General features: G+C 44.6%; 3 protein-coding genes across 3 annotated transcripts in view; 1 reads left to right on the top strand and 2 right to left on the bottom strand.

Annotated features, from left to right (window-relative positions):
* The window catches only part of T265_08553 (hypothetical protein), a gene marked incomplete at both ends in the record, with an annotated part of 22728 nt that extends 20871 nt beyond the window's left edge, over positions 1–1857 (bottom strand). The window contains one exon of the mRNA XM_009174398.1: positions 1681–1857. Within this exon, the coding sequence (XP_009172662.1) occupies positions 1681–1857 (177 nt within the window). The remainder of the gene's footprint in view (positions 1–1680) is intronic.
* Positions 1858–7006: 5149 nt separating this feature from the next.
* Positions 7007–9984, bottom strand: T265_08552 (hypothetical protein; the record flags this gene model as incomplete). Its single annotated transcript, XM_009174397.1, has 2 exons — positions 7007–7288; positions 9937–9984. 2 exons carry the CDS (start codon positions 9982–9984, stop codon positions 7007–7009), a joined length of 330 nt encoding a protein of 109 aa, XP_009172661.1.
* T265_14613 (hypothetical protein) lies at positions 8889–23224 on the top strand (the record flags this gene model as incomplete). Its single annotated transcript, XM_009174427.1, has 4 exons — positions 8889–9003; positions 21131–21172; positions 21958–21993; positions 23193–23224. Coding segments are annotated over 4 exons (225 nt in total), but the record flags the coding sequence as incomplete, so codon positions are not given.
* Positions 23225–24362: the final 1138 nt, after the last annotated feature.

The following is a 24362-nucleotide window of genomic DNA, read 5'->3' as shown; positions in this document are numbered from 1 at the left end:
GGCTCTGACGTAAAGTGAAACTCGGAACCTCAGTCTAAGAAGATGCGGGTTCGAAAGTTTAAAACCTAAATCGGCATCATGCGAACACAACCAAACTGCTACTGATTTTCGTTTATCACATGGTTACACATGTCCAAACAGGATGAACTCTAGTTCTTTCAGTAATCCTCATAATTTAGGTGCGTAACTGAAAAGTATGGGTCCGACTTGTGAGCTATTTGTGTCCAAGAACTTCCCAGTAGATGAAATATGGATATAAACAGGGGTTTTCGAAATCCCAGAAGCTTTGAGGAACTCTTCCTGATGCGTGAAAACTGATGAAGGTATTACTTCTTTGGTACAGAGCTCTTTTGCACGAGGTAATAAAACACTGCCCTTTGGTCGCAGCACTCATGTACCATAAATTATCCCCTTTTCAAACACCATTGGAAGAAGCTATGTGACTTCTTATGCGTGGTTTTTGAGAACAGGTATTTAACAGCGTCTAGTTTGAATAAGATAAGAATTTTTGGCAAATATTATGAAATAAAACAAGACTTGAATGATTTGCATCCTATATCTCATTCATTGTGTGTTTGTCCCATTCGTGAAAAATTTTCCAACAGGTCGCATCCTTTATCGCACACCTTTCACATGAACTGACCGAAAAACCTTTTTTTTCATTTGGCTCATTCATTGTGATTTAAAAATAGGCGCTCAAGGTAAGTTGTTTGTCATCGCTTTAAAATGTTAACTTCGCCTTGTTTAAGACTGCCATGTTATAGTTGTCAGAATGAGCGCATTTCGTACGGGTGGGCTCTCAGCTCATTCCTGCATTTTGAGTTTTCTCAGTTGGAGTTTTTGCTACTTAAATAAAACGAAAGTAGTTAAAATCGACGTCATTACTCCTGTTGTTTTCCAGCCAGCGAAACTGCGCTGTCGTGTAGCCTCTCAGAGAATTACGTACATAGGTAGGAGCGAATCGGGAAAAAGTTCGAGGATAAGTCCTTCCAGCAGTATTAATCAAATATTTGACATGTTTATTTGTCATCAACTTCATACGTAGGCTAATGTCAAGTGTCCGTAAGTACATGGTACAGTTTAATCCGGGGATGCGTAGACTGGTGAAGCTGAAGTTTGAGGCTGGAGCCGAAAACATTTTGAATGTGGTTTTTTTGCACGATTAATGGGTCGTCTGGACTTTCTGGCAATAACAACAACTCCGACGGCATTTAGAAATGAGGAGCAGTTAGGCTCACATTCTGGTTTTGGTATGAAGCAATCCTTTGTTCCGCACAACTAAAAACGTTGTTATGCGAATATTACAGATAATGAAGTAGGTGAGTTCCCGCCATCACCTGGGAGATATTCGATGGACTCGTTTTTGCATTTAGGTTTTTATTAAACCGTTTTGAAACGACGAATAATGGTTTGCATATCTCCAGTCTGGAAAATAAAAGCTGCATGTGTTCACTTACGTAAAAAAATCATGAGAGTCATAAAAGAGTTGTGGGCCATTTTGCCCGATTTCACACAGCCCTGCTGAGATTAGGACAGTGCGAGTCAAAGACATCAAAAGGTTGATTCCGTTTCATCAAATATCAATAAGCATATTAGTCCTGGTCAGGAAAATCATTCGTTTTTTGGTTGCTCCTGAATCTGCGCAACGTTAGTAAAAGGGCTAGGGAATCGACTACTTACCAGACCGGACGATGTAAGCGGACAAGCTTGGGCCAATATCCAATGGCCCGTCTGACGGTTCCGCTCTCTACATTCTTCCCGCTTCACAAAGGACACAAACGCATCCTTAAAAAGCCTGGCGGAGGCAAAAGGTGGACTTGTATGATTGTGTTCCAATTGTGCTGCTGGTCTGACCATACAGGAACGAGCTCTTCATGAAGCTCCATTTTTCCAGAGAAATCACCTCCAGTGTTGGCAACTTGCGTCAGTCGGCTTTTTCCCTTCCTCGTTTATTCACCAACTGTACTCCGAAAAAGAGGTTTCACAGAATAAAGGGGTCTACTCCAAGTGGCTTCTGAATCTGAAGTTCACAAGATGTAACCGCAAAGTGGGTTACAAGTGCAGTTGGGGTTCAAACTGAAATGTCCATTCAGTTGGAACAAAACTAACCAATTTTGTACCATTGTACTTCCCTTTTCTACAAATAGGCGGTAAGTCCACATTCCGTGTTGCACTGTTGGAAATTGTGAACAGTCTACTGTTCCCCATACGCCGTTTGGTGGGAAGTCATGAACACTTCGTTGTTCAGGGCAAACAAAGTACGCTGTGCCTTATTAGCTCAGTCCCGTGTCCAGGTAAACCGAGAAACTGAAGCGTAGGGACCCCAATTTTACACAGTTTATGTAAAGTTTTCGTCGTTTGAAAGGTTTCATCTTGCCCTAGAATTCACATCTCATCTTTGATAAGAGGACACAGGCCCATAGGACAGTTCAATATTCAGCTTGTCTGAACTCGCTTGTTGTTTCCGTTTGAAGGCATTCTTTGTGGAGTTTGGTTAAGACTATTTCATTGCATCCCTGCTGACATTTGACAGACTATCGTGGACTCCGTAAGTCGATAGCGGTTGATCAATCCAATGGTCTATGGTTCACTATCGCTAACATGCTCCAGCAGTTTTGATAAACCCCTAGAGAATTCCTACTGCATTAAATATAAAGGGATTTTTGCACACAAAAAAATGAACAACGCGCATAAATCAGTTTGGAGTTTGTAGGCCACCATTCCGTGGCGTCTGGTTTGGTTTACTGGTCTGACTCGCGGACTCCGGTTCACAAGTGTGATATGCTGCATGCGACACAAGGACACGGACACAACTCAACAGTAGGCGATCTAAGTTACGGACGTATTGGAAGCGCCCAGCCTGCGTCACATTCTTCAGATTGGTGTAAGGTGTTTCAAAATGTGTGATGTCTCGAGATGACTCAGTGGTTCGGGCGCGAAATTAGTAACAGAGAGGCTCGAGTTTCGAACCCAACCTCTGCATCTTGACCACCTGTGTCTAAGCTTGCGCAACCTAGCGGTGTCTCAGCACTGTCACAGCGTAGCACTTCAGACTCTATCCGTCCAGTTGATAGGTTGGACAGTGGATATACTAGCAAGAAAAGGTAGAAAAAAGGGAATGAAAAGTAGGCTTCTGAGTAGTATTTAATTAGAAAACAAGTACATGGTGCTAATGTAAAGAGTGTGACCTCGGAATTGACTCCAATTCACATTACCTTGCGTAAACGCATCCCACCTTCTACCAACCAAGCTAGCGTGAAAGATGGCGACCCCATGTCGACACTGGTCACTTGTTTCCTACTTCGAGTTGCCACATAGGTGCCGACTGGATCAGAATTTCACACATATCACAAACAAGGGGGGCTGTACACTGTGAAACTGCCCATAAATTGACCTCGCTCAGCTATCTGGATGGCCCTGAGATGAAGTGACGCAGAGAGGGCAGAGGGTTGGTGATCGTAAAGAGAGTGCCATGTATCAGAAAAGGCATGCGCTCATCAGCAGACATTCAAGCTGGCATCAGTACCTAACCCAAATATGGAGTTCACACAACTGGCTCACCAGTCCCCCAAAAACGAGCGTCAGTGTTGGTCCTTAGTTGATGCTGTCTCGTAAATACTGGCTCCTTGATTCAACTCTATTTAAAACATCATGCAGGATAAACGGGCCCATAATAATCTGACGACAAACTCTTTTTTCCACAGTCACGCAATCCGACAGTAAGTGACAATCCAAAATATTAAATTCACAAATGTTTACGTGAGTCGCTAAACGGACTTGCAATTCGCATTGGGATCTGGGCGGGCGTTAGGGATGAGCAAATGGAACCTGTTTGAAGGCGGCGAATGACTGACGTCCGTTACATTACACTTTTCCGTCTGGTCGTTTCATCTTAGATGGTAAAAGTACCTGTTAGTGTCGTTAGAGATCTTCTTTCAACCTTTTACACGTTTGTCATTGACACTTTGCAAATTTGTCCGAAACTAAAGCTATGACTTTCAGTCCGCCCGAAAATTTAATCACCAAATGTCGCCAAGCAAAGGTTGATTGCGGTTTGCTATCTACATCAAGCGTCTGCAGGGCCAATTTACTGTTAGAACGGGCCGCATGCTTTATGTAATATTCCGCCTATCGTCTCCACAAATGGATGCCCTTCCAGTATGGGAGTAGCGTTGAATATCGCAAAGAAAACGCCATCTGGCACTAAACTGTAATCTCGCCTACAAAACAGACGAATCATCCAGAATGTTTGTGGTGGTTTTAATTTCCTGAGTTTAAAGGCTATTCTTCGGGACTATACAGCTCTCCTAGGACCGCAATTGCTGGGCACATCGGCTACCAAACCAAGTTCGATTCTTACAGCGTCCTCCGTTATGCACACCCATCCGGTGCTGGATTTCTGAATAAAATGACAGAACCAATACTTGAACAAAATCTAAAGCAATATCAAAGTTTCACTGAGTTCTTCCAACGAATACGATTTCTGCTTATTTGCATTTGAAGGAGAGTTACTAGGAGAGTTCCGCAACATCTCAACAGGTGAGTACACTGACTACGCAAAGTTTTTATTGATTAAATAAACAAGAGGCATCAATGTCGGCGGTACAACTGTTCTGCTAAGTGTGTCCAAGCCCACCAAGTCGCTGATCAGATTTACTCATGAAAGCTATACTACTGAAGCGAACAGTGAGTAGTATAACAAATCAGAACAATTTATTCCCAGCCATGGCAAACGGTTCCTTGCAACATGCTTGTTAGGCGGAATTCCATACGGGTCCCGCTTTACCGTCGCACTCAGGATCAGAATAATTTATTCCCAGCCATGGCAAACGGTTCCTTGCAACATGCTTGTTAGGCGGAATTCCATACGGGTCCCGCTTTACCGTTCGCACTCAGGTGCTGCTACGGCCGAGAAGTCCACCCCAGGCGAAATTGGCCAAGAAGTCGGGATGCTTGCCGGTTCGGCATCAAGCCGAGATTTGACTGGTCGGAAGTTTGGACCCAACAGCCAATCACGACTCGGTATTGGCCGGATGCCGGTTGCCAATGGCGCATCCAGAACGCGTCAGAATTTCCAGAACGTTGTAGCCGAGTACGCTGTATATACGAAGCGCTGTACAACCGGTCCTGACTTCATTTCGGGCGTTAATATACCTTGTACACCTTTCGTGGTTGTTTTGACGTGGACGCTCAGACCGTGGGAGGCTCAGACCGAGTCTACTTGAATGCCTCTCACTAACCGTCCAGTAGCTAGCGAATCAGTCCGCATTCGGGTTTATTTTTAGAGAGCAAATTCATGAAACTGATAAGCCATAGGGACCTCACTAGTTCTTTTGGTCACATGGAAACATCCTCTCGCTGTGTCTGGTTTGATCCTTCATGTTGCCTTCGTGAAAAAGCTGTCCCAGGTTAAATTCTCATCAAACATCAAGCGCAGCTGAACTGTTTCAATCCTACGTATATAGCCGACTAACGGGAACTGATGTTGCAAGTGAGGCGATTAGGTACTGGTGCACTAAGTGTAAGTCATGGTTTGTGTAAATACAGGAATATGCGCTGCCGCTGATCATCAAATACCCTGATTTTTGAGTTTATCGGTTCCTCGTTGGCAATAGCGCCCGTATCAGAGAAAGTTTGAGTTCGATGACATGATCTTGCCAAAGGCGCAAAAGCTAGGGAGAACCGTTGAGCCCGGTCAAAAGAAAATCAACATGATCCATGAAGTATTTATTACTTGTCCCAATATTGGCAGTGTTACAAGATGTTTGGACCTGGTTCAAACTAACAAACAAACATATAAAAAACGAGTGAGTTAACTGAATAAGTGAATAAGTAGACCGACAAACAGATGCAAATGGCAGTGAGCTGTGCCGGACACACAACCAATGGTATGGACACGCATCTCGAGAAAAACACGACTTGACAAGTCCAAACAGCTCACGGTCGTTTTACTCGGCAGAACCACCTCAAAGGCTGGCTGTGAGGTGAGGCACAGTAAACAATTATATCACCTAAATAACGGTCGTGGGAATCGTGCAAAAAGGGCGCGGTTCTCAATTCTATCCGAAAAAACACAGAACTCTACAGTCAAGGCACCAGATTTCAGTGCTTTATTTGTTCACCATTTTCAGCCGTTCAGTGCCAAATCGCTAGCTGTTTGACCGATCCTCGTTAACGAGGATCACTCTGGTTGTTGGTTAGTTCGCTGAGCTGGGCAGTTTGGTTGCAAACGTTTCATCAATCCCGGTGACACCATCAGGACGTTGTTAGGGAGCGTAGCGATGGTTCGGTGGTTGTGCGCTGATTAGTGTTGCGGGTGTGTTAATATACGTGCTGATAGCCGAGGTTGATCTTCGATCCCGATTAGTTGCTCGGTCGGTAGCAACTACAACTACAGCTGTAGTTTTGTTTTGATGACAGATACCCTTTTTCGCCCAATGATTATCCTGGAGGAAAGCTGAGTTGTCTTTGAAAGTAACGTGTAGGGTGGCTGATAGCACCTGTCCTCTGTCTGTCTCATTGTGGTGAATGGTTTGAAGAAAAACGGGGTTTCAACTTGTTATGGAAACCGCGGAGTGGAAATTATCTCACCTATTTCAGCTCCCGTGGCGATCAGTAGAGTATGTCACTGAGGTGTGGAGTGGTTGTCTGCTGGAACACTTGCCGTTGCTGTTCCTGCTGCTCATCGACAATTTTCTCTCTGGGTATTGATCCTGGCCTTCTGCTTACTTCACACATCATCAGTGTCATCGACAGCATAGCGTCAGTGGTCAAACGCTGGTAGTTCGCTGCTGCACAATCATACATCCGGACGCTCATTCATACAATTTGGACAGCAACTGACATGGATGCCATCGACGTCGAATAATAACAGTAAGACTCAGTGAGGACCAACAGGGACCCATCCTGGATGACTAGTCGCACTGACAGCACCCAGGCTTTTCGTAACCTCTTTCATACCCCTCTGCCAGTTTACAGATTGACAACCGCTCGTCTTGTGCCGCTCTCAGTGAGGCCTCGAAAACAACATTCTTTTCGACATGCACAACACATGGCCTAGCCAACGCAACTTCTGGTGCTGCACAAATTCTTCGACTGAATCCCCTGCTGCACAACCGAACAATGGCTTTCTAATTTCCCCGCTACGGATTCGCCGGCAACAGCCCGTAGAATCTGTGGTTTTGAGGCACCTAAAGTCACATACCTGAAGACGTCTCAGTTCGGCTTCCCTTTTCAGGCGTATGAAACACATGACTAAGACAGTCTCGCGGACGGGAGGGGAATCGGGCTGTCGAATACACTAGCCGGATAGAGCGTGGCCACTGATAAAGTCGGTCAGTCAGTTTAAATGCACACTTAGGTTTGACGAGGAGGGGAGGAAACTCACGCGCCGGTGGGAATTTTCCAGAAATCAGAAGTTGTAAATTCTACACTTCTAACGGAATCCGACCAACTAAGTTGAACAGACAGGCTTTTCGCAACGAAAATCTATCACTTATGTATGTTTCATTCCTTTTTTAGTGGAGACACAATTGCTTCGTAAGTGGGCATCGTTTTCCGAAGAACAAGTTTGGTGGAGAAGTATACTTTAAAGGACGTGACTGGTTTTTCACAGGGGTCTTTTGGTAAACATTACCCCGAACTGGAACACATTTAATGAAGGTCGCACACACACATGCCTAAATAAAAAAAGTCGCATCTAACCAATTCCATTCAAGTTAAACTTAAGAGAGGTCACCAGACATGGACAAATTCCAGAAAAGTGCGGGTCATTCGATCCCACAGCTACTTCCCAAATGCAAGGTAGACTGAACACAACACAGTTCCATCCAAGAACCAAATGTCCTTTGAATTGCCATACCCTCGCGTGAGCATTAATCAGGATGACCACTGGAGCCTGACCACTAATCTTCACTGGTCACATTCAAAAATTCATCCGAGAGCAGACACGATTCGTTACCTTGATGGTTCATAGCACTGAAGCCGTTCCAAAGTAAACAACTAAGGAATTTGGAACACATAACCAGCTGTGTGAATCTATTATGGTCTACGTGTCACTGATCTTTCTTTCAACAATGCTAACTGGGCCGAGTAGTATTTTATAAAACAGACAGCAAGAGAGCGAAAAAAGAACATAAAGTGAAACAATTTTTTTGGGGGGGGGCTATGTTGTCGCACTATGCAAACAGAACTGCGCGTGACAAGAACGGCTGAAAATCAAGGACGGGTTGAAGGTCATAAACAAAGCAACCAATCAGATATGAAGTTACCACAAGTGTTTGACCTTGTGACTCAAATTCCGAACCTAAAGGGTAGCCTGATACCGCCGCCTGATCGATACTATCGCATTAGCTGCTCATGCGAGGTGCTGATTGGTTCGCCTTCGAGTGATTTGGCAGATTCATGGCGTCATGGGTTACTACCACCACACAAACGATACTGTTTCAAACAGAAAATTCCACACAAATGTGTGTTGCATGTTCAGGGAATTTAGTCTGCAAAGGCAAGCGGGATGAGACAATCCCATGTCCCTCAGAGCTTCCGTATCTGATCGTCAACTCATCGAGCTTTTTCGTGTGAATTTGTCATACAGACAAACTAATTTCATCCGCTTGTTATTCTTCCAATTTCAAATGACCCGGAATTAGTCTATCCAAATTTTACACCTCCAGCTTGAACACAAAAATGATATTGAATAAAGCCCTTTAAATGTTTGGGTGACTACCTAAACAAATTCTGTTTTATTCGATTTCAGTCGCATGCCCATCCGACTGTAAGTTTTCTAAGATAGCTTATCTTGGTCACAAGGCTCCAAAATTTTCATAAAACGAATTTTCATGCCTTATTTGAGCATATGAATAACATTTTGGGTTGATATACCCTCAGTAATGCCTAAGGGTAGACATCTACTTTGCTTGGAGGCCAGCGACTTTTGCATCCCTCCATACCCGGCACATTTCACGGGCTCTCACTCGGGTTGGGATCAGGACGCTGGATTGAGCGGTGAGTCCACATGACCAGACAAAGACCATTCGGTGGCCTTCCGCGGCATCTAAGGGGAATCTCTTGCCTTTTGCCTACTTGTGGTGAGAACTGTCAAAGGGCGTCTTATAGTGTAACAGTGTGCATGAAGACCTTTGATCGTATTGAGTGTTACCAGTTAACTCATCAGCCGGTGTGATTGGGCCAAAGACAGGGTCACAAGAGGCGAGAAGTTGGTGTGTAGGGGTTAGATGGAGGTGCCTTTTCAACCAATAAGATCGACAGGTTAGCAATGATGAACGATGAAATTACCAGTTCTGTAATATACATATGTACTGATCAGACCGTTTGTAATCACTGCACTTGTTGTTACGAGGAGACAGAGTTGAATATCATTCGGCTAATCAATAGGTGATATCTAATACATGTGAGGACAGTGAATTGGTCAACCTGAATTGCTGACAAGGAGAACATAGAAGAAAGCAAGGCCTGAACAAAAAGGAGCTCGTGGCTTCTCCGAGACGAAACTGAATGACATCAGTTAGCCGAGACGTCATTGAACGTATGGTGTTCGCCCTATAAAATATGCTGAGGCAATCTAATTCGAATCAGCATTGAGAATCCTCCTAGTTGGACGCTGATCTGGGCTAATCCAAATGCCCTGTCACACCATGTTTTCATATTCTGTTTGGTTTGGATAGGTTATTTGGATCTATACCCATGTTCGACACGATTGTAACTCGACCGTCTCACAAAGCTCTTTGGCTGAACACCACTCAGTTCGGGATTGCATGACCATTGATTGGTTGGAGAGAGTTAGTCAGGGCACGTCTGACCGTGTTAAGGATTGTACGGAATGACGTTCGAAAATTGAAACAAGCCCTCAGTGAAACTGCGGAACATCACCACAGCCTGGTTCCTCGTCGACTTACTCAATCTCATCGTTGTGCTTACAATCTGGAATGCTTCTCTGCCAAACAAGCACGTATTCAGTGTATCCATTGCGTAATGGGCGCGTTTGGTGCAGGTTTGTCCTAACAACTCCGAACAATAACTCACCGAGTTTCATCGAAATCGGTGAAGTGCCACAACCTGCATTGTTTCCAGTTGCGTACAGAAAGGGTCAAAAGAGTCCCAAGAACAAACGCGTTGTAATTTTTTTTCGGATGGAGGGAAGCTCTCAATTTCTATGCCATTTTGAAGGGAGCATGCAAAACAACAATAGGCGACAATTCGATATACGCAGCAAAAGACCGATCTATTGCAGGTTTTCTGGTGCGACTAAAGTACCTGGTGCATAATCCAACTTTCCTTTTCTAATCAACTCGCTGCGTTTTCGTGGGGCACGTCCAAGTGGCGGGATATCGCTTGTTGAGCAAGTATGGCTAAAAACACGGTTCGAATGCAATAACCGATGGAGCTTTTGAACTCAAGGGCCCCAAAAATTGTGAGCCCTGTGCGCATAATGATCTACTGCTGGCCTGTGAACAGATTATCGATGACACCTCGATCCATTTGCACCGCCGTAAAATGGGAAAGAACCTTTAGTTCCCTGCGTCAGAATTAGTCAGATAGGCACGTCTGTACTGCTACTCCATCTTGTGCAAGTATCCTTCGTATAGAGTACGCACGATTATCGGATCATGTCGCCTGTCCGAGCTAGTCTTCCCGCTCCATACAGACGCAAATAGGCAGATAGTGACGACACGGTCTAAACCGGAGCTTCGTGTTACCTGAGCAACAAGGTAAAATAATGCATTTCTGAGGCTCAGAGAGAGGTTTCCTATGTACAGTCCACGCTCGACCATTGGTCCGGGTCGAATGGAGCAGATAACCATGTAAACTTGTGAACCAGACAGGTTGCCTGCTAAATATGGCGTTTACTAACTGTCTCACTGATAAGAGGTTCGTAGGGACCTGTTTCATGGGACAAATGAAAGAACGCGCGACGGTTTTCCTGAAGCTGCCCTATTATTTTGTTTCTGGCTAAAATAGATTTTACCGTTCGAAATCAACCACTGCAGACTAACCCAGGAGTGCAGCAGAGAGAGAGGACAGTTTAGCTTCAAGTAAGCAGCTGAGATTTCCTGCCGACACTGGGGAACTTTCATTCAACGCATAGATATTGCTGATCAGATTTGGCTGCAAAATCACTTGAATGTTCGTGAATTTCCAGGACGGTGGTTTTCATTGGCTTATTCCTATCCATCTGCCTTCACAGTTCTACCGCTGTACCAAATACAAGGTGAGGCATACAAACCTATCCGAATTTCCTCACTATCCGCTAACTTTTTGCATGAAAAGCGCAAAAAAAACTAAGGAATGATTACGGAAAAAATACATCTGCGTCTGTTATTCTGCATCAAATTAGAATTTGCTGTCCTGATTTACAACGTCGGCCGCCTAATGCATCGATCTCAAAATGCCTCCTCACTTCAGAGAACACGGAACACAAGCCCACCTGGGGGGAAGTTATTTGTGAGTTCATGGTATACACACAGTGCAAACAACAACAGTACGACAACTTTTGAGAGTTTTCTTCCGAAGTTCTTCTTGAAGGAACCTGAACCCAGTGTCTAGAGGTGAGCAACACTAGGTTCGATAACAGCCGCATAAACGAGAGATACAGTTGAGTCTCACCAACAGAGTCTAGGTTGAAAAAGTGAAAGCGGTTTCTGAGAGCAAAAAACATGTCGAAATGGTGTTGCCCTTGATTTGGATTAATTTCCTGCAACGCAAATCTGTTTGGTTGCTTTTAACCTGCTTCTGTGTGTGTGTGTGTGTGTCACACAGGTGCTCTACGCCTGATGCTTCAGGAAATGACCAGTAAGTAACTGCTTGATAATCCTCATTCCTGGTTGTTTACTTATAGCCAACTACGACTTATGGACGGTGTTCCCATAAGGCGTCAGTAGTTTACTCAGAAAAGACAAAAATCACATAGCTCGTGCGAGATGTCGTCACTCAAGTGATCAGGTCACTGTGGACCATGTGATGTGAGCTGCGAAGATGCAGAACAGTTGGGTGTTATGTCCTGCCCAAGCAAAAAATTGATAATCGTCTGCAAACCTATTTTATGGCTTTTAATTACTAACCACGGGAGCCACGGGTTCGAGTCTGCATGCGGATAAGTGAGGTGCACAGTTGTAGTGACCTCTAACCGAAATGAGACAGTCCTAAAAGGCCCCCAGACTTTTAACAAAAAGACTGCTTTTAGCAATGAATGAAATCTCTACTGAACAACAGCACAACTTCGAGGCAACGGATAATACATGTAGTTCGGACGTGCTCGAATCCAAGAGCGTGTTGTGAGCACTGAAAAGAAAGGATAGCACGGAAAACAGGTGATTTGGCACGTCTTAGTTTCGCAAAAAACGTTCCAGGGCGGGATCCGTAACTTCAGGGGTACACTCGTCGCAAACATATTTATCTACTCAGTACACGTAAAAATCTGTTCCCAATGAATTGAATCGAATGAGTTGGGTGTACTGGGGGCATTGGGTCTTCAAAAATGTTGCTTTACTGTATGCAGTTCAGTAAAAAACGAATAAAGAAACAAGTTCTCTCGTTTTTTTAGACTTAAATGCGATTATTCTCCGGGTGGCTATGGAAGTTTGTGAGTGATTATTCTCCACATATTCGTTTTGACCTGCTTTTGTCGTCTGTCATCGTCGGGTATCAATGTGAGCAAACTCCCTCGAGTTTCCGCTCAGCATGCTTCACCAACAGCGAATGGAAGAGTGTGTGCCTTCCTGAATGCTAGTGTTACGAAAACAAAACGAACAAACCTTCATCTGGTAATGTTTTGGAATATTGGTAGCTCGGGTGTATTGGTTGGTAATTGATCAGGTGGCTTCCTATTTTTAGTAGCCTGCTGTTCTATTGATTTCTTCTTTGAGTCCTTGTCCGGCCTCGGGTTCTGTGGTTCTGGATTTCCTTTGTCCTCAGAGGCTCGTAGGCAGGATCAATCTCAATGTGCCTGTTTATTGCTCCACCAATGGAGTACCACGCCTCCATGAACTCGCGTTCTTTCTTTGTTCTTGCTTGGCCCAGTATTCTGACGTTATTCCAATCGAAATGGTGTCCTTCCCCATCTTCGTGTGCAGAGATGAGAGAGAGTTGGTCATGTCTCTTGGTGGCGAGCTTATGTTCGGTGATTCTGGTTGACAGTTTCCTCCCTGTTTGTCCCACGTAGTGTTTTTCACAATCATTGCAAATCAATTGCCAAGCTCGGCGAACAGATCAACAGCCACCTGATCAATTACCAAACCTTCATCTAGAAAAAGCTCCAAGCAAGGAAATGATCTCGATAATTCCCAGTTCGTTCCATTTCATTGAAGCAAGCCCTCCTTGTAGGAAAATTTCACATAAAAAACACCATTTTCGTTGTTCAGTTTTTCGTCACATCGATTCTGCGAGGAGGCGGAAGTCTCCACGATCCAGAGGAATACACTCTACGCCTACGAGCAAGTGACATCCAAACCTAAATGCGATTTAATCACAGTGATAATTGGTGGCCGAATGCTCAAACTACTGGTGTAACGGTGATGAGGGCATGAGAGTAGCATGTTTTCGCGTAATTCCGGTTTGCTTCTCTCGAAAAGTGAGATCTGTTACGGAATTTGTGGCATAGCTTTGTAGCATTTGCTTGGATTTGAGCAACAGTCAATGAATATCCAGGAAAGTTCAGAAAGGCGCGTACCTTTATTGCGTCTGCTTGGTTGTTTATCTGCTTCCCGAGGTTGGCTTATGGATTACAAATTGATTACATCAACCAAGCGTCATCGTCAGAGCAGCAGGGTTGGTCCTCCACTTTGCCTGTGCCCCAAAGTGATTTGTTCCGTGAAATTAGGTTGACTGGCTTGCAATCTGGGCTGCGCTTTTGTGCCAATTTTTGTAACCCGTTGGTTCGGTTCGGTGGCTTCGGTTCAGTTCCCTCGTTCTGAGTGGGCCGTTTCCTTTTTACTTTGTGATGTGGCTCTGTTCCAACTGACTGGTTGACTTGATGAACTTCGATTTCGCTAGAGATCTCGTTTGATCCGATGGGTCCTGTTGTATCGTGGGTGGCCGTCTAGCGGTTAAGCCTGCACTGAATCTGCCAGACTACGCCATAAGGAGAAGGCAGAGGACTCGGGACATGGCTGTATTGCCAGGACAAAACATACAGAGCTTCTGTGTGAATATATAGGGTGACTAAATGGCCAAATATGATCGTTCACCTGTTCGCTCCGTACAGCCAATGGCGGTATTCTGGTCGTGAACACTTTCGGCCCCACTCTAAGCTTGCTAAGCCGTGTTTGGTGAGCTCCGCCAGCGCACCTGCTTTCCGAGCGTGTCGTACCGATGGTGACCTTGGGGACGCGTCACTCTCTGCACATGTACTTGTTCCATGTCTGGGCGCGTCCTGACAGGTTTGTTGACTGAGTTTTGGCTGTTCAACTTGCCACATAGTTTGGAAAGCCGTTGCAATTGAAGTTGGTCAGTTAACCAATAAGGGTGAAAGAAATCAGACCACAAAGAAAGGAAAAAAAGACGGCCCACTCCCGGCAAAAGTGCGGAACTGACAAAGTGAAGGCACCGAAAGAACGAAGCAGATACGACAACGTAACCCAAATTCGAAGTTGATCGGCCAACTTACGCTAAAGTCAGCTGGGGACCAACCAGTTTGGAGCTACTAGATACGGTTTAGAAACTATATATATATATATATATATATATAAAATCCTGCACGATGATGTCACTTTGATTGATTAAACGCTTGCAATAGAACTGTCGATTTCGACGAACAGACCAACAACCAAAAAGCGTACCCGAGCTTCCTATGTTCCACCGCGTCACCATCTGTAGGCCTGGCCAAACTTTCGGAAGGGTTAGAAGACATCAAACCTCTATCTCGATCACACAACTAGAAGAACACGTGATCTATGATTTGCACTGACTACTCATTCCTTCTCAATGAGAATAGAGCTTAGAAAAGAGCGGGACCGTTGAACTGAAGCACCAATATCGACCCCGGCGCAACAGGAACGCCGCATCAAGACGGGCTACAACCTAACTTCGAATGAGGACACTTCCTGGCGCAAGTGAGGTCATACATCATACTGCATGAACTATAGACTTTGGCAGAAAAGCATACTCGCAGGGACATAGTCACCAACGCCATCCGGTTTGGCTGCGGCGGACTTGAGCGTTCCATCAGTATTAGGTGCTGCTGGCTTGGTCCGTGTGGCCGATTCGACGGGATCGTGGAATACCATTTGGCCGATACGTTATTGAAACCCACGTCATAGAATACTGTAAGCATCAAGCGAACAATCTTACTCATGTCCGTCCACAGAACGCTGTTAGTTCCAAAGAATCGCGTGTGACCACACTTTACAGCGACTAACTACTATGTCTTGAAATCTGCACGGTCGATGAGCCGGAGCTTTCGTAATCAGTCCACAATACAAATGCATCTAGCAGCAACAATCACATAACGGTACAAATGCAGGATAATTGGCATATCTGGTTGAAGCGCTCTAGGCTGTACCATTTGTCCTGCAAGCCGAAGAGCCAATTTTCAAACGTTTTAACATAATCACGTGATTGATTTAGTCACCCAAAAAATTCTCTTAGGCTTTGGGTCAGTTTCTGCTTGATAGATGGTGCCTGGCGCAATCATCGCCTTGACGCAAACTAATCACTCATCAGATGTTGGTTGTTCCAACATTTTTTCAAACGGTGTCAATTTTTCTGCTTTCCAGTCAAGTCCGTACATTTGACCTACTCAGAATATGCGACAAGCGTTTTTCATTCAAGTGAGTTCTCAGTAGTTTGCTTACAATCATCGTATTTTCCATCCATCCGACAAACCCATGTCTCAGCAGTGGTTGTCGAGACTCCAACACAAACACTTTCCGGAGTCGTGGGTACACACACACGGATACCTCGGAACTGAGCTTCTCGTCTGAACAACTTTCCTGAATGTTCCCTTGGCCAAAGTCTAACGTGTCCCGCGGGTTATCAAATTTCGTCATACGGCAGCCAAAACATTTCAAAAAGTGTAGTGTATATAGTAGTTGTCTTGATACGTATGGTCCGATATCATAGTGTTTTTATGCTTATTTGATGTGGGGCATCCCAGTACCAGTGAACTCATTACAATCGAACACCTGCAGAATGTGCATCCGTTAGGAAATATTTGAAGGTCCCGAGAACCAAAGTCACGAAGTAGAACTTCCAAAGTCAAGGCCAAAGGACCAAGTTTACGACAATAAATGACCATGGGTATCCCAAACATCTTCGATAAAAGTATAGACAATTTTGAGTTCTTACTGACATTTCAAGTAGAGACATAGTTGTCAACAACGAAAGGCATTTTGACAGATTCACACGAGTACATGAAATTTTACGACAGACTGCCCAATTCTTTCACAGTACATACGGAATGGATGCCGCGAGCAAAGGGGAGCTGTCAAATTCCCAATAATAAACCCAGAAAGCCCGAAACTTAATGAGATCCTAAAACCCCACAAGAATCTCTATAGGGAAGCCGGCAAGCATCCAAGCCAGTCAGTCATTCAATCAACCAAAAATCAGCAACAGCCTGGATCGATGAAAAGTAAACTTTAAATGGCACGAGGTCCCTTGTAACTGTTGCTCTCGCTTGTTCGAAGTAAAGCTGTTGTGTTTCCTGTTGGCGAGTCTTTTTCTTGCACTAAGGAGCGGGGACATGGGTGAGATAAAACAGGAACACAGCCAGGGAACAGATGCCAAGAAGTTGCAAACGGTCGACGTTGGAGATATGAGACAAGAACTACGGGTGAAAATCCGGTGATACCTGAAACACACAGAATGCGGTGAAAAGTGTGAATGTGCGCCAAACGAGACGGAAATTTATGAGTTGAGACAAGCAAAGGCCATGAGCGACTCAGACTCGTGAAACGTTTACGGGCCAGATATTCGCCTACCCTGCCTTCCTTTTTAAAAATCAGGTGTATGACCCCCATATTTCTGAACACACAAAAGCAGTTTGATGTCTCCATTGGTCAACTGCATTCACAAATCGAGGTCAAACCATGTCCCTAAACTGGACTGTCTGTTCACCACTCCTCTTGTTCGCCAGCTGAGAACGCTAAATATCAGGGCTGATGAAAAGCTTTACATTGAACCTTTCACTACAGATCAAGTTAGCGGGGATATTTTAGGTAAGTATGGATTTCATCATGTTCCCTTTCCCACGGGTACATAAAATTTACTTGTTTGCTGTTCTAGCGGAAGATGACTGCGGATCGGGCAGTATCGTACAAGAAATTATGTCACACCTGGCCCTCCACTGGCTATCACAAATACGTTTCATATGCTCCAAAAACTCGATTCGTTTAACGGTGGGGTGATAAACTTATCTATGAATACGGTGGGGTGCTCGACATCTTTGTATCCCAGAGGGACCGTGTTGCTTCCGTCTGCCATTTAATTGGATGTCCATCTTGAACAAACCCTCAGAAATTTGGGTTGTACTTTCGTCCAGTTAGAGGCGTTTACTGTTCCAAATCAAGGAATGCAACGGTTTGTTGATATGACTATCGATCCCCTCTTCCCTCGAGGGGGGGACTTCTGACCACCGCGTTTGGCCTTATCAGAGCCACAACAGGTACCCACGCAGGTGTGACAACGATACCCACGTGTGTGATCGCTGGTGACTGAATTTGTTGATTCAATCAAAGTTCAGTTTATGATAGCTGATTTAAAACTTCGATACACCTGACCTGTCTGAAGATTTTTCAGATTATATTTCATTCGGTTTTCCTTCCACCCTCAAAGCCACCCTTCTCACATTCACGGGGGCTTCTGTCAGACCTTAGAGCGTTTCGATTTTCGTTATTCCATCACACGTTAGCGTGGGAGGTCCCGCTGTCGGCATTTCGCTATGGTGTGACTAAGTCCTACCCAACGTCTGGGTCAGTTGTGATGTTCCTCGAGAGGGAAGGGGTGGACACTTCTACACCGAAACATCAACAATGCCTAAAATATATTTTAAGATTTGCATTGGTCTCGGTCTTCGGTGGGTTTTTTTTGTGTGTGCGACATACAGGTCGCCTCATTTTTCAACTGGAGCTGATTAGGTAGGCCCAGTTTCTGAATCTGCAAGAGCTTTAGTGGGTTTTTCAGTCTGTCCACGTAGTGACCAAACGTTGTCCAAAGTGGAAGATGAGACGGCCATCGTGTGGGACACTCCGTCGAAAACCGGTCCTTTCCTCAAGGACAGTGATTAACTTGGAAACCTAATTGTTGCTGGGATTTCATGAGGTCCTTGACCCATGAACCGGTGCGTCGCCAACAACACTTGACTGCTCATTCTGGTTGAAAAAACCGTTCATTCAGATAAAGGATTACCAGGAAACAACGGGAACACGCTCAAGGTGCCAGAATGAAAACTTATGGTTATATCTTGACATGATTCTTTTATCTCTTGTCTTTCCACAACCGCAATTTGTGTTCTCGACTTGCGCCACATTCTTCAGTGCTACCACTCGTGCTGGCCCAGAAGATGTATGAAAGTACGTTTTCTTCTTCTTATTTTTTTCCGAATGTGCAGCTCGATTCTCTGCGATGATGCGTGTTTCGGAACTATTGTCACAAGAAGTTGCTCTCAAACAGTTGAGTAGATGTGTGGTCCGTCGTCTGTGGTTCTAGCTCGGTACGGTACAGTAAAGCTGGCTGGTTTGTTGTAGAAAAGTGTAGCAGCTTCTGGGTGGTTTGGGTGTCAGTAGACCACCTGTGAGGACCATGATATCGGCACTCATTGAGAGTCCGTGTGTTCGCACATCAAACGCAATTCTAAGGCATTTAGTAACTTCCCGCTTGACCCTGTCTAGGTTTGTTCACTCTGGCTGTATCTAAACTATCGTAACTCCCTCAGAGTTCACGCAATCTACGCACCTGAAGTGTCAAGAACGAATTATTACTCTTTTTTCCTTTTATTGATTTCGACACAAAAACTGTTCGTGAATGCGCGTGCGTTTTATGAACCAGGTTGCGTAATAAAGAAGAGACTGATCGCTTGGCTTTTGTATGTATAGGGACTGTTGATCGATAAAAAGGACAAAATCACTATCACTATGTGAACACAAATTACCCAAAACGATTTGAACGACCGACGCAACATGTTTGTCCAACTAGACAGATCGATATGCCAGTAGCATTCTATTCTCAATGCCCGTCTAACGACATGATTAACACTAACGCCGACAGCAAGTCATGTGACGAATTTCGACAAACGAAAGTGCTCAAATAGATAACAGAAAATGTGGCTGCCTCAGTCAGTCGAAGCAATACTATACAAACAAATCTAAAAGAACTCAGAGACAATTTTGTAGGCCCGGTTTCTATATTTTCACATCAGAACTCATAATTTGCAAGAAAATCGTTCAGATTATGCTACCCGTCTGTCACTCTGCCTCTAGCGGCACCCAGAAAAAGGTTTGGGGAGAAATCACTGGGCTTACCGGGTAAGTTGACCAATTCTCAACAGCGTACATGCCAGTTGTTTTTACGTTGTACCAACAAACTCATATAACCACGACTCGAGTTGTATTCATTCCAAAATGTGTGCATACTACGCGTGAACCCCATTTCTTTGACCTGGATGAACTCGCGTCGTTTTGGGCAAACCTATGGCAATATGGTGGTATCAGCAACCAGTCCTGAGAAAAAGTGGATTTCCCAATTGGAAGGAATCAAAATCGTGTGCCTTAGGGAAGCGAGGTCAAACAGACATAGGATTTTATGCTTGCACTATAGGTTGTAGATGATGATGCCTGGAAAGTCTCGCATTTCAAAGTATTTGTTTCTTAATAATTATGATGAACCGGTCTATTGATCGTTTCCCTTTTGCTAATATCTCGAGGTCAGAAGCAGTCTTACTGCCCGAGATTGCAGTTTTCTGTCAAATCTCTGTAGGGCCCAATAACGAAAAGGACAGCTTATGGCTCAATGTTCTAAGACCCAGTCGCATCTTTCGTACAAGCAAAATGATAACACTTTAATGCGTAGCCGTAACGACCCGATTTTGGCATGGTAGACACTCCTTTCTCATGGTAAATTGGTGTGGCTTGAGCTTCAAACGTCAGTTTTATCCCTCTGAACACAACTAGATTCCGCAAAAGAGCATTTATCGATCTTGTATTTAGTTGCAGCTAATGTTCCCAGGAGTGAAGTATACAGTAAGTTTTTCAACTTCTTCGGTTCCCACAAATTCGTCAGAAACCATGGAGTAGTCACATTTTGAGAACGTGTTACTCGTTGGTACAAGAGCACATTTTATGCAGAATAATCGACGGATCCCAGTAGTTTTCCAAGGAGAGGCTATTCACTGATGATTGCAAGGGAATTTAAGAAAGCTGCGAGCCCAATCTATCTGGTGAAGATAGTTTACTCAAAAATGTTCACCCTTCCTCGTTAAACAAACTGTTTTCGAAACAATAGGGTGTAAACCGCGGGACTAGTGTTGCCGTGCGAATCTAAGTTAGCACATTCAAGCTCATATAAGAGGACAACACTCCAAGCTAACTGATACATTCATTCACGCAATTTTTCACTTAACACAAAAGTTGGAAATCAATTCAGCAGTCCGAGGAATGGGATGCAAATAAGCTAGTAGCTGCACTCTCTGTCTAAGTAATATTGCATCGGTCCTGATAACCATGGAGCCGGAAGCATTATATGGATTACTGGTTGTTGCTAAGCCTGATGCACTCAGAGGCAACATCTGAACACGTATAGACGAAAGATACTACTCATGGGGTTGCTCAAAACTCTTGAACAGCTCACGACTGGTCTTGCACTTGTTGGAGTTCATCCGGTAGGGACGGCCCAGTCAACCTTATGTTCTGCATGAACCCAGCTTACACAAAAATTCGACAGCTACACTCAGTTGCACATCAGTTTGGTTTTTACGGTAGGCTCACTTGAATCCCAGCTGAGTGTCTCTACGAAGAACAGCATAAACGAGAGATTCGGCTGGGATTGAGGCGAGTCCCTCGTCAGGACCAAACTGGTGTGAGAATGACTGTATTTGCTGATGTATGAACTAGTTACGGTTATTCATTCGATATTTTGGATCAACAACGTAATCACCGTCATGTTCACAATCATCTCCTTCCAGACGAGCTAGCAGCCAATGGGGTTACGGCGGAAGAAGTTATTGGTGAGTCATTCCAGAAAAAAGCTCGAATGATCACTTATCAGGCCGGTTCCTTATGAGGTTATCAACAGCCCATTATCAGCGCCGTGTAACTATAGTTGCGATATTTAACTAACTTCAGTAACTGTGCATTCAGTTTCCGTCGTACGGCTGTATTCTACTTGCGATCTCCCCAAAACTTTCCAAACTGAATCAAAAGTACTGCGTGAACTCTCATTCTGGACTGTTTGTGACGCATGTGCAACGCTGTACTCTCATGCGTGGTCATCTGCAGTCAATTTTGACTCCAACTCTGTCTAATTAGCTGACTTGAAGATAGCATGCAACTGTTCTTAATTTCAGGCCTTCTCTTGTAAGCCGATTTGGGGAGTTAGGTTGAAAACTCACCATAACCAGTCGATCTGCGTGCGGCGTTGCGAAGCGAGACGGCAAGTTGTGTCGGCATAGTGGGCTAAGTAGTTACGTGTATCCTCCAATCACGGTTTTCACATCACCTGGTCATTTTTGAGTTCCCCGCAGGACTGTCAGATGAGAGCACGAATCACATCCTACTCGGAGAGAGCAGGTCGACAGAATACGCCGTGGAGCCGCCGCATGAACGGTAGTGTCAAGTTGGTGATTCTCAACCGAAAGCCTGAAAGTAACTAAAAATACACAATGCTTATCGCCAGGCTCAATTTATCACCCAAGAAAAACTAGCAAACGATATCCAGGATGATCTTGCTTTTGCTTCCAAATGACTCTTGATTAGTAATTGAAATTTTTTGTATTTTTGCATTTACTTTCAGAACTCATAATCAAACGGATTGTCAAATACTACGAGAGTAAGTTGGCCGGCCTAACTGCGAAGAAAGACATTCCTCTGCTTATGTCATCAATAGGAAGCGTTGAAAAACTAGATGGGTTTCGGGTCTGGTCTCCAGGTAAACACATGTTTAACAACTCTACGGAGGAATAATATCACGAGGTTTGTTTAGATCACCGGCTGAGTTGTAGGCCAACAGTGTGACTTGGCATCTTTATGGCTTGTGTGTGTGTGTGTCAGCCAGTCTGTGCCGTGGGTAAAATCACTTTGGGCCCTATATTATGCTGATATATTCCAATGGTTGTTGTTAATGTGTGGATATTTGAGTTTTCACTGAAGATTTCCTACTGTAGGTGAAATCACTCTCCACCACGAAGCAGCACACAACTTTTTTGTTCTTATTTGAAGTCATCAGCAGCGCGCATCGCATGAAACACGGGAGAGTTTTGAACCCACGACATCCTGAATCAACGTGGAACACTTGATGGTAGTATCACGAGCACCTGATCAGCATTCTGATGAGTTTGAACCCGGGAAGGGTCTCGCCGTTTCTGGTAGACAGTTCAGTCTGTCGATCCCGACCCTCTCTACAAAGACTTGACGAGGGAAGTAGAGCGATCCATGAGGCTTTTCTTTTCTTTGCTTTGCTTTACATATGAGATGGGGGCGCTTCGAAGGGATAATGTCTGCTGACACCTAGAGTATTTTACGTGGTGCAAGCTGAGCCGGAGAACTGACTGAGCACCAAAATCGATTGCACATGTTAAATCAAGGAACACCGGGACGACGCTTTTGCAACTGAAGAATGTAAGCATATGATCTTCGCATCCTCTATACAGTAGGAACCCACAAACTGACCGGCGGTCATCCTGCTGCATGACTGCCAGGCTTGGAAATCACCATGTGTACTGGTAAACTGCTGAGTAGAGTCGATCCCTTTTCGGACTGATCTATCCTCGAGAGCTTGGTGTAGGCGGACTGCACGTGGACAATTACCCCGCCCTCATGAATATTGGAATGCAAAAGACTGACAGAAATTAGCTCACACATGTTGAATAATGTTCACGTTTCCCGATTTCCGACACCAGTTTTACCCGTTTAGTGACCCTCAGCGCATCAGCGACAGCAACAGCATGTGTTTTATATCTGCTGCCAAGCTGCTTAGTCATCCAAAACGGATACTTCTAAATGAGTTCTTTTTTTCCATGCCCCCTTCAGAATTAGAAAAAGACGTGTTCTGCAAAATCAGATGTGAGTCCTTGCTTGTTCGAAACACACCATAATTACATCTGTTTTTTTTCACCCAGATTTTCACCTACTCAGAAAAGCAATTTTTCAGGTCTAGCACATCTCTCTTCCAATCTATGTGTAGTCAACCAGACTAGGCCGTTGGCCCACGTTAGCAGTTGATGAGATGCACATCAATGTTGTATTATTGTTTTTACAGTAGTCAATGCTTGTGCCCTGTGGAAGTCCTTGCATTGGCAGCCTTTCAACGACGGGTCACGTGAGGTGAACTGCGTGAATGAACGGTGAACGGAGTCATATCTTGTGTGTCAGTTGATCACACATCTGAGCGTATCCTATTGACCGAATAACAGACTTTAGCTACTAACTAAGAGGTCGCGGATTCGAATCCGTCCACAGAGCTATCAGATACGCCTTGTAGTGCAATTTTTCCGGGGACTGGGAGGGGGGTCGGCATAGTTTGGGTACTTACAGAATGGAGTAACAGTTTAGACGTCAAAAACCTCCCTCACAGGTACAAAATAACGAAAATCTCCCTCGCAGGTACAAAATAAAGCGCACTTCTCTCAGACTGGAAATGAGCTCCCCTCTCTGAACAGTGTGTGCAGCTTCCTCGAAAGTGACTAATACGAACAAGTAACGACTGATGAATTTCCAGAGCTGATCGTTGAGTTCCGTCCTTTTCATCCGCTGGTCTGCGGACGTTTCTTCGTTAATCGGGGCGACATCTTCAATAGGATTCTGTTTGCGGCGCTTCTTCCACAGTATCTGCGTTTACGTACTTTTTTCGAACAGTGTTTGATGGTGGTAATCTGCTTGGTCAGTAGGTCGCGTGATGGCTCTCACATGATCAGCCAGCTAACCTGATGCTTTACTGTTCAGCAAACGGACAACCATTCACCCACTAGTTAAATTCAACGCAAATGCCCCTTTATATCCACGCAAACTCTGAAAAATGAAGGACAAACTCTAAGATTCCGTTTTGCATAGTGTTAGATGTTTAAACGATACAAACTCGCAAGTGATTTTACGAGCCTCACGAAAATACTCGGGGGAATTCGTCAACTTCTTCCTCCCGCAGGGGGTCGTAGACCAGTGCTAGTTCCATATAATGACTCAGGGGGGCACTAAGATTCTTGG

Source organism: Opisthorchis viverrini (genome assembly GCF_000715545.1).
Source record: "Opisthorchis viverrini unplaced genomic scaffold opera_v5_228, whole genome shotgun sequence".
Classification (NCBI taxonomy): domain Eukaryota; kingdom Metazoa; phylum Platyhelminthes; class Trematoda; order Opisthorchiida; family Opisthorchiidae; genus Opisthorchis; species Opisthorchis viverrini.
The sequence above is the reverse complement of the archived record's forward strand: the minus strand, read 5'-3'. Positions and strand labels throughout refer to the sequence as shown.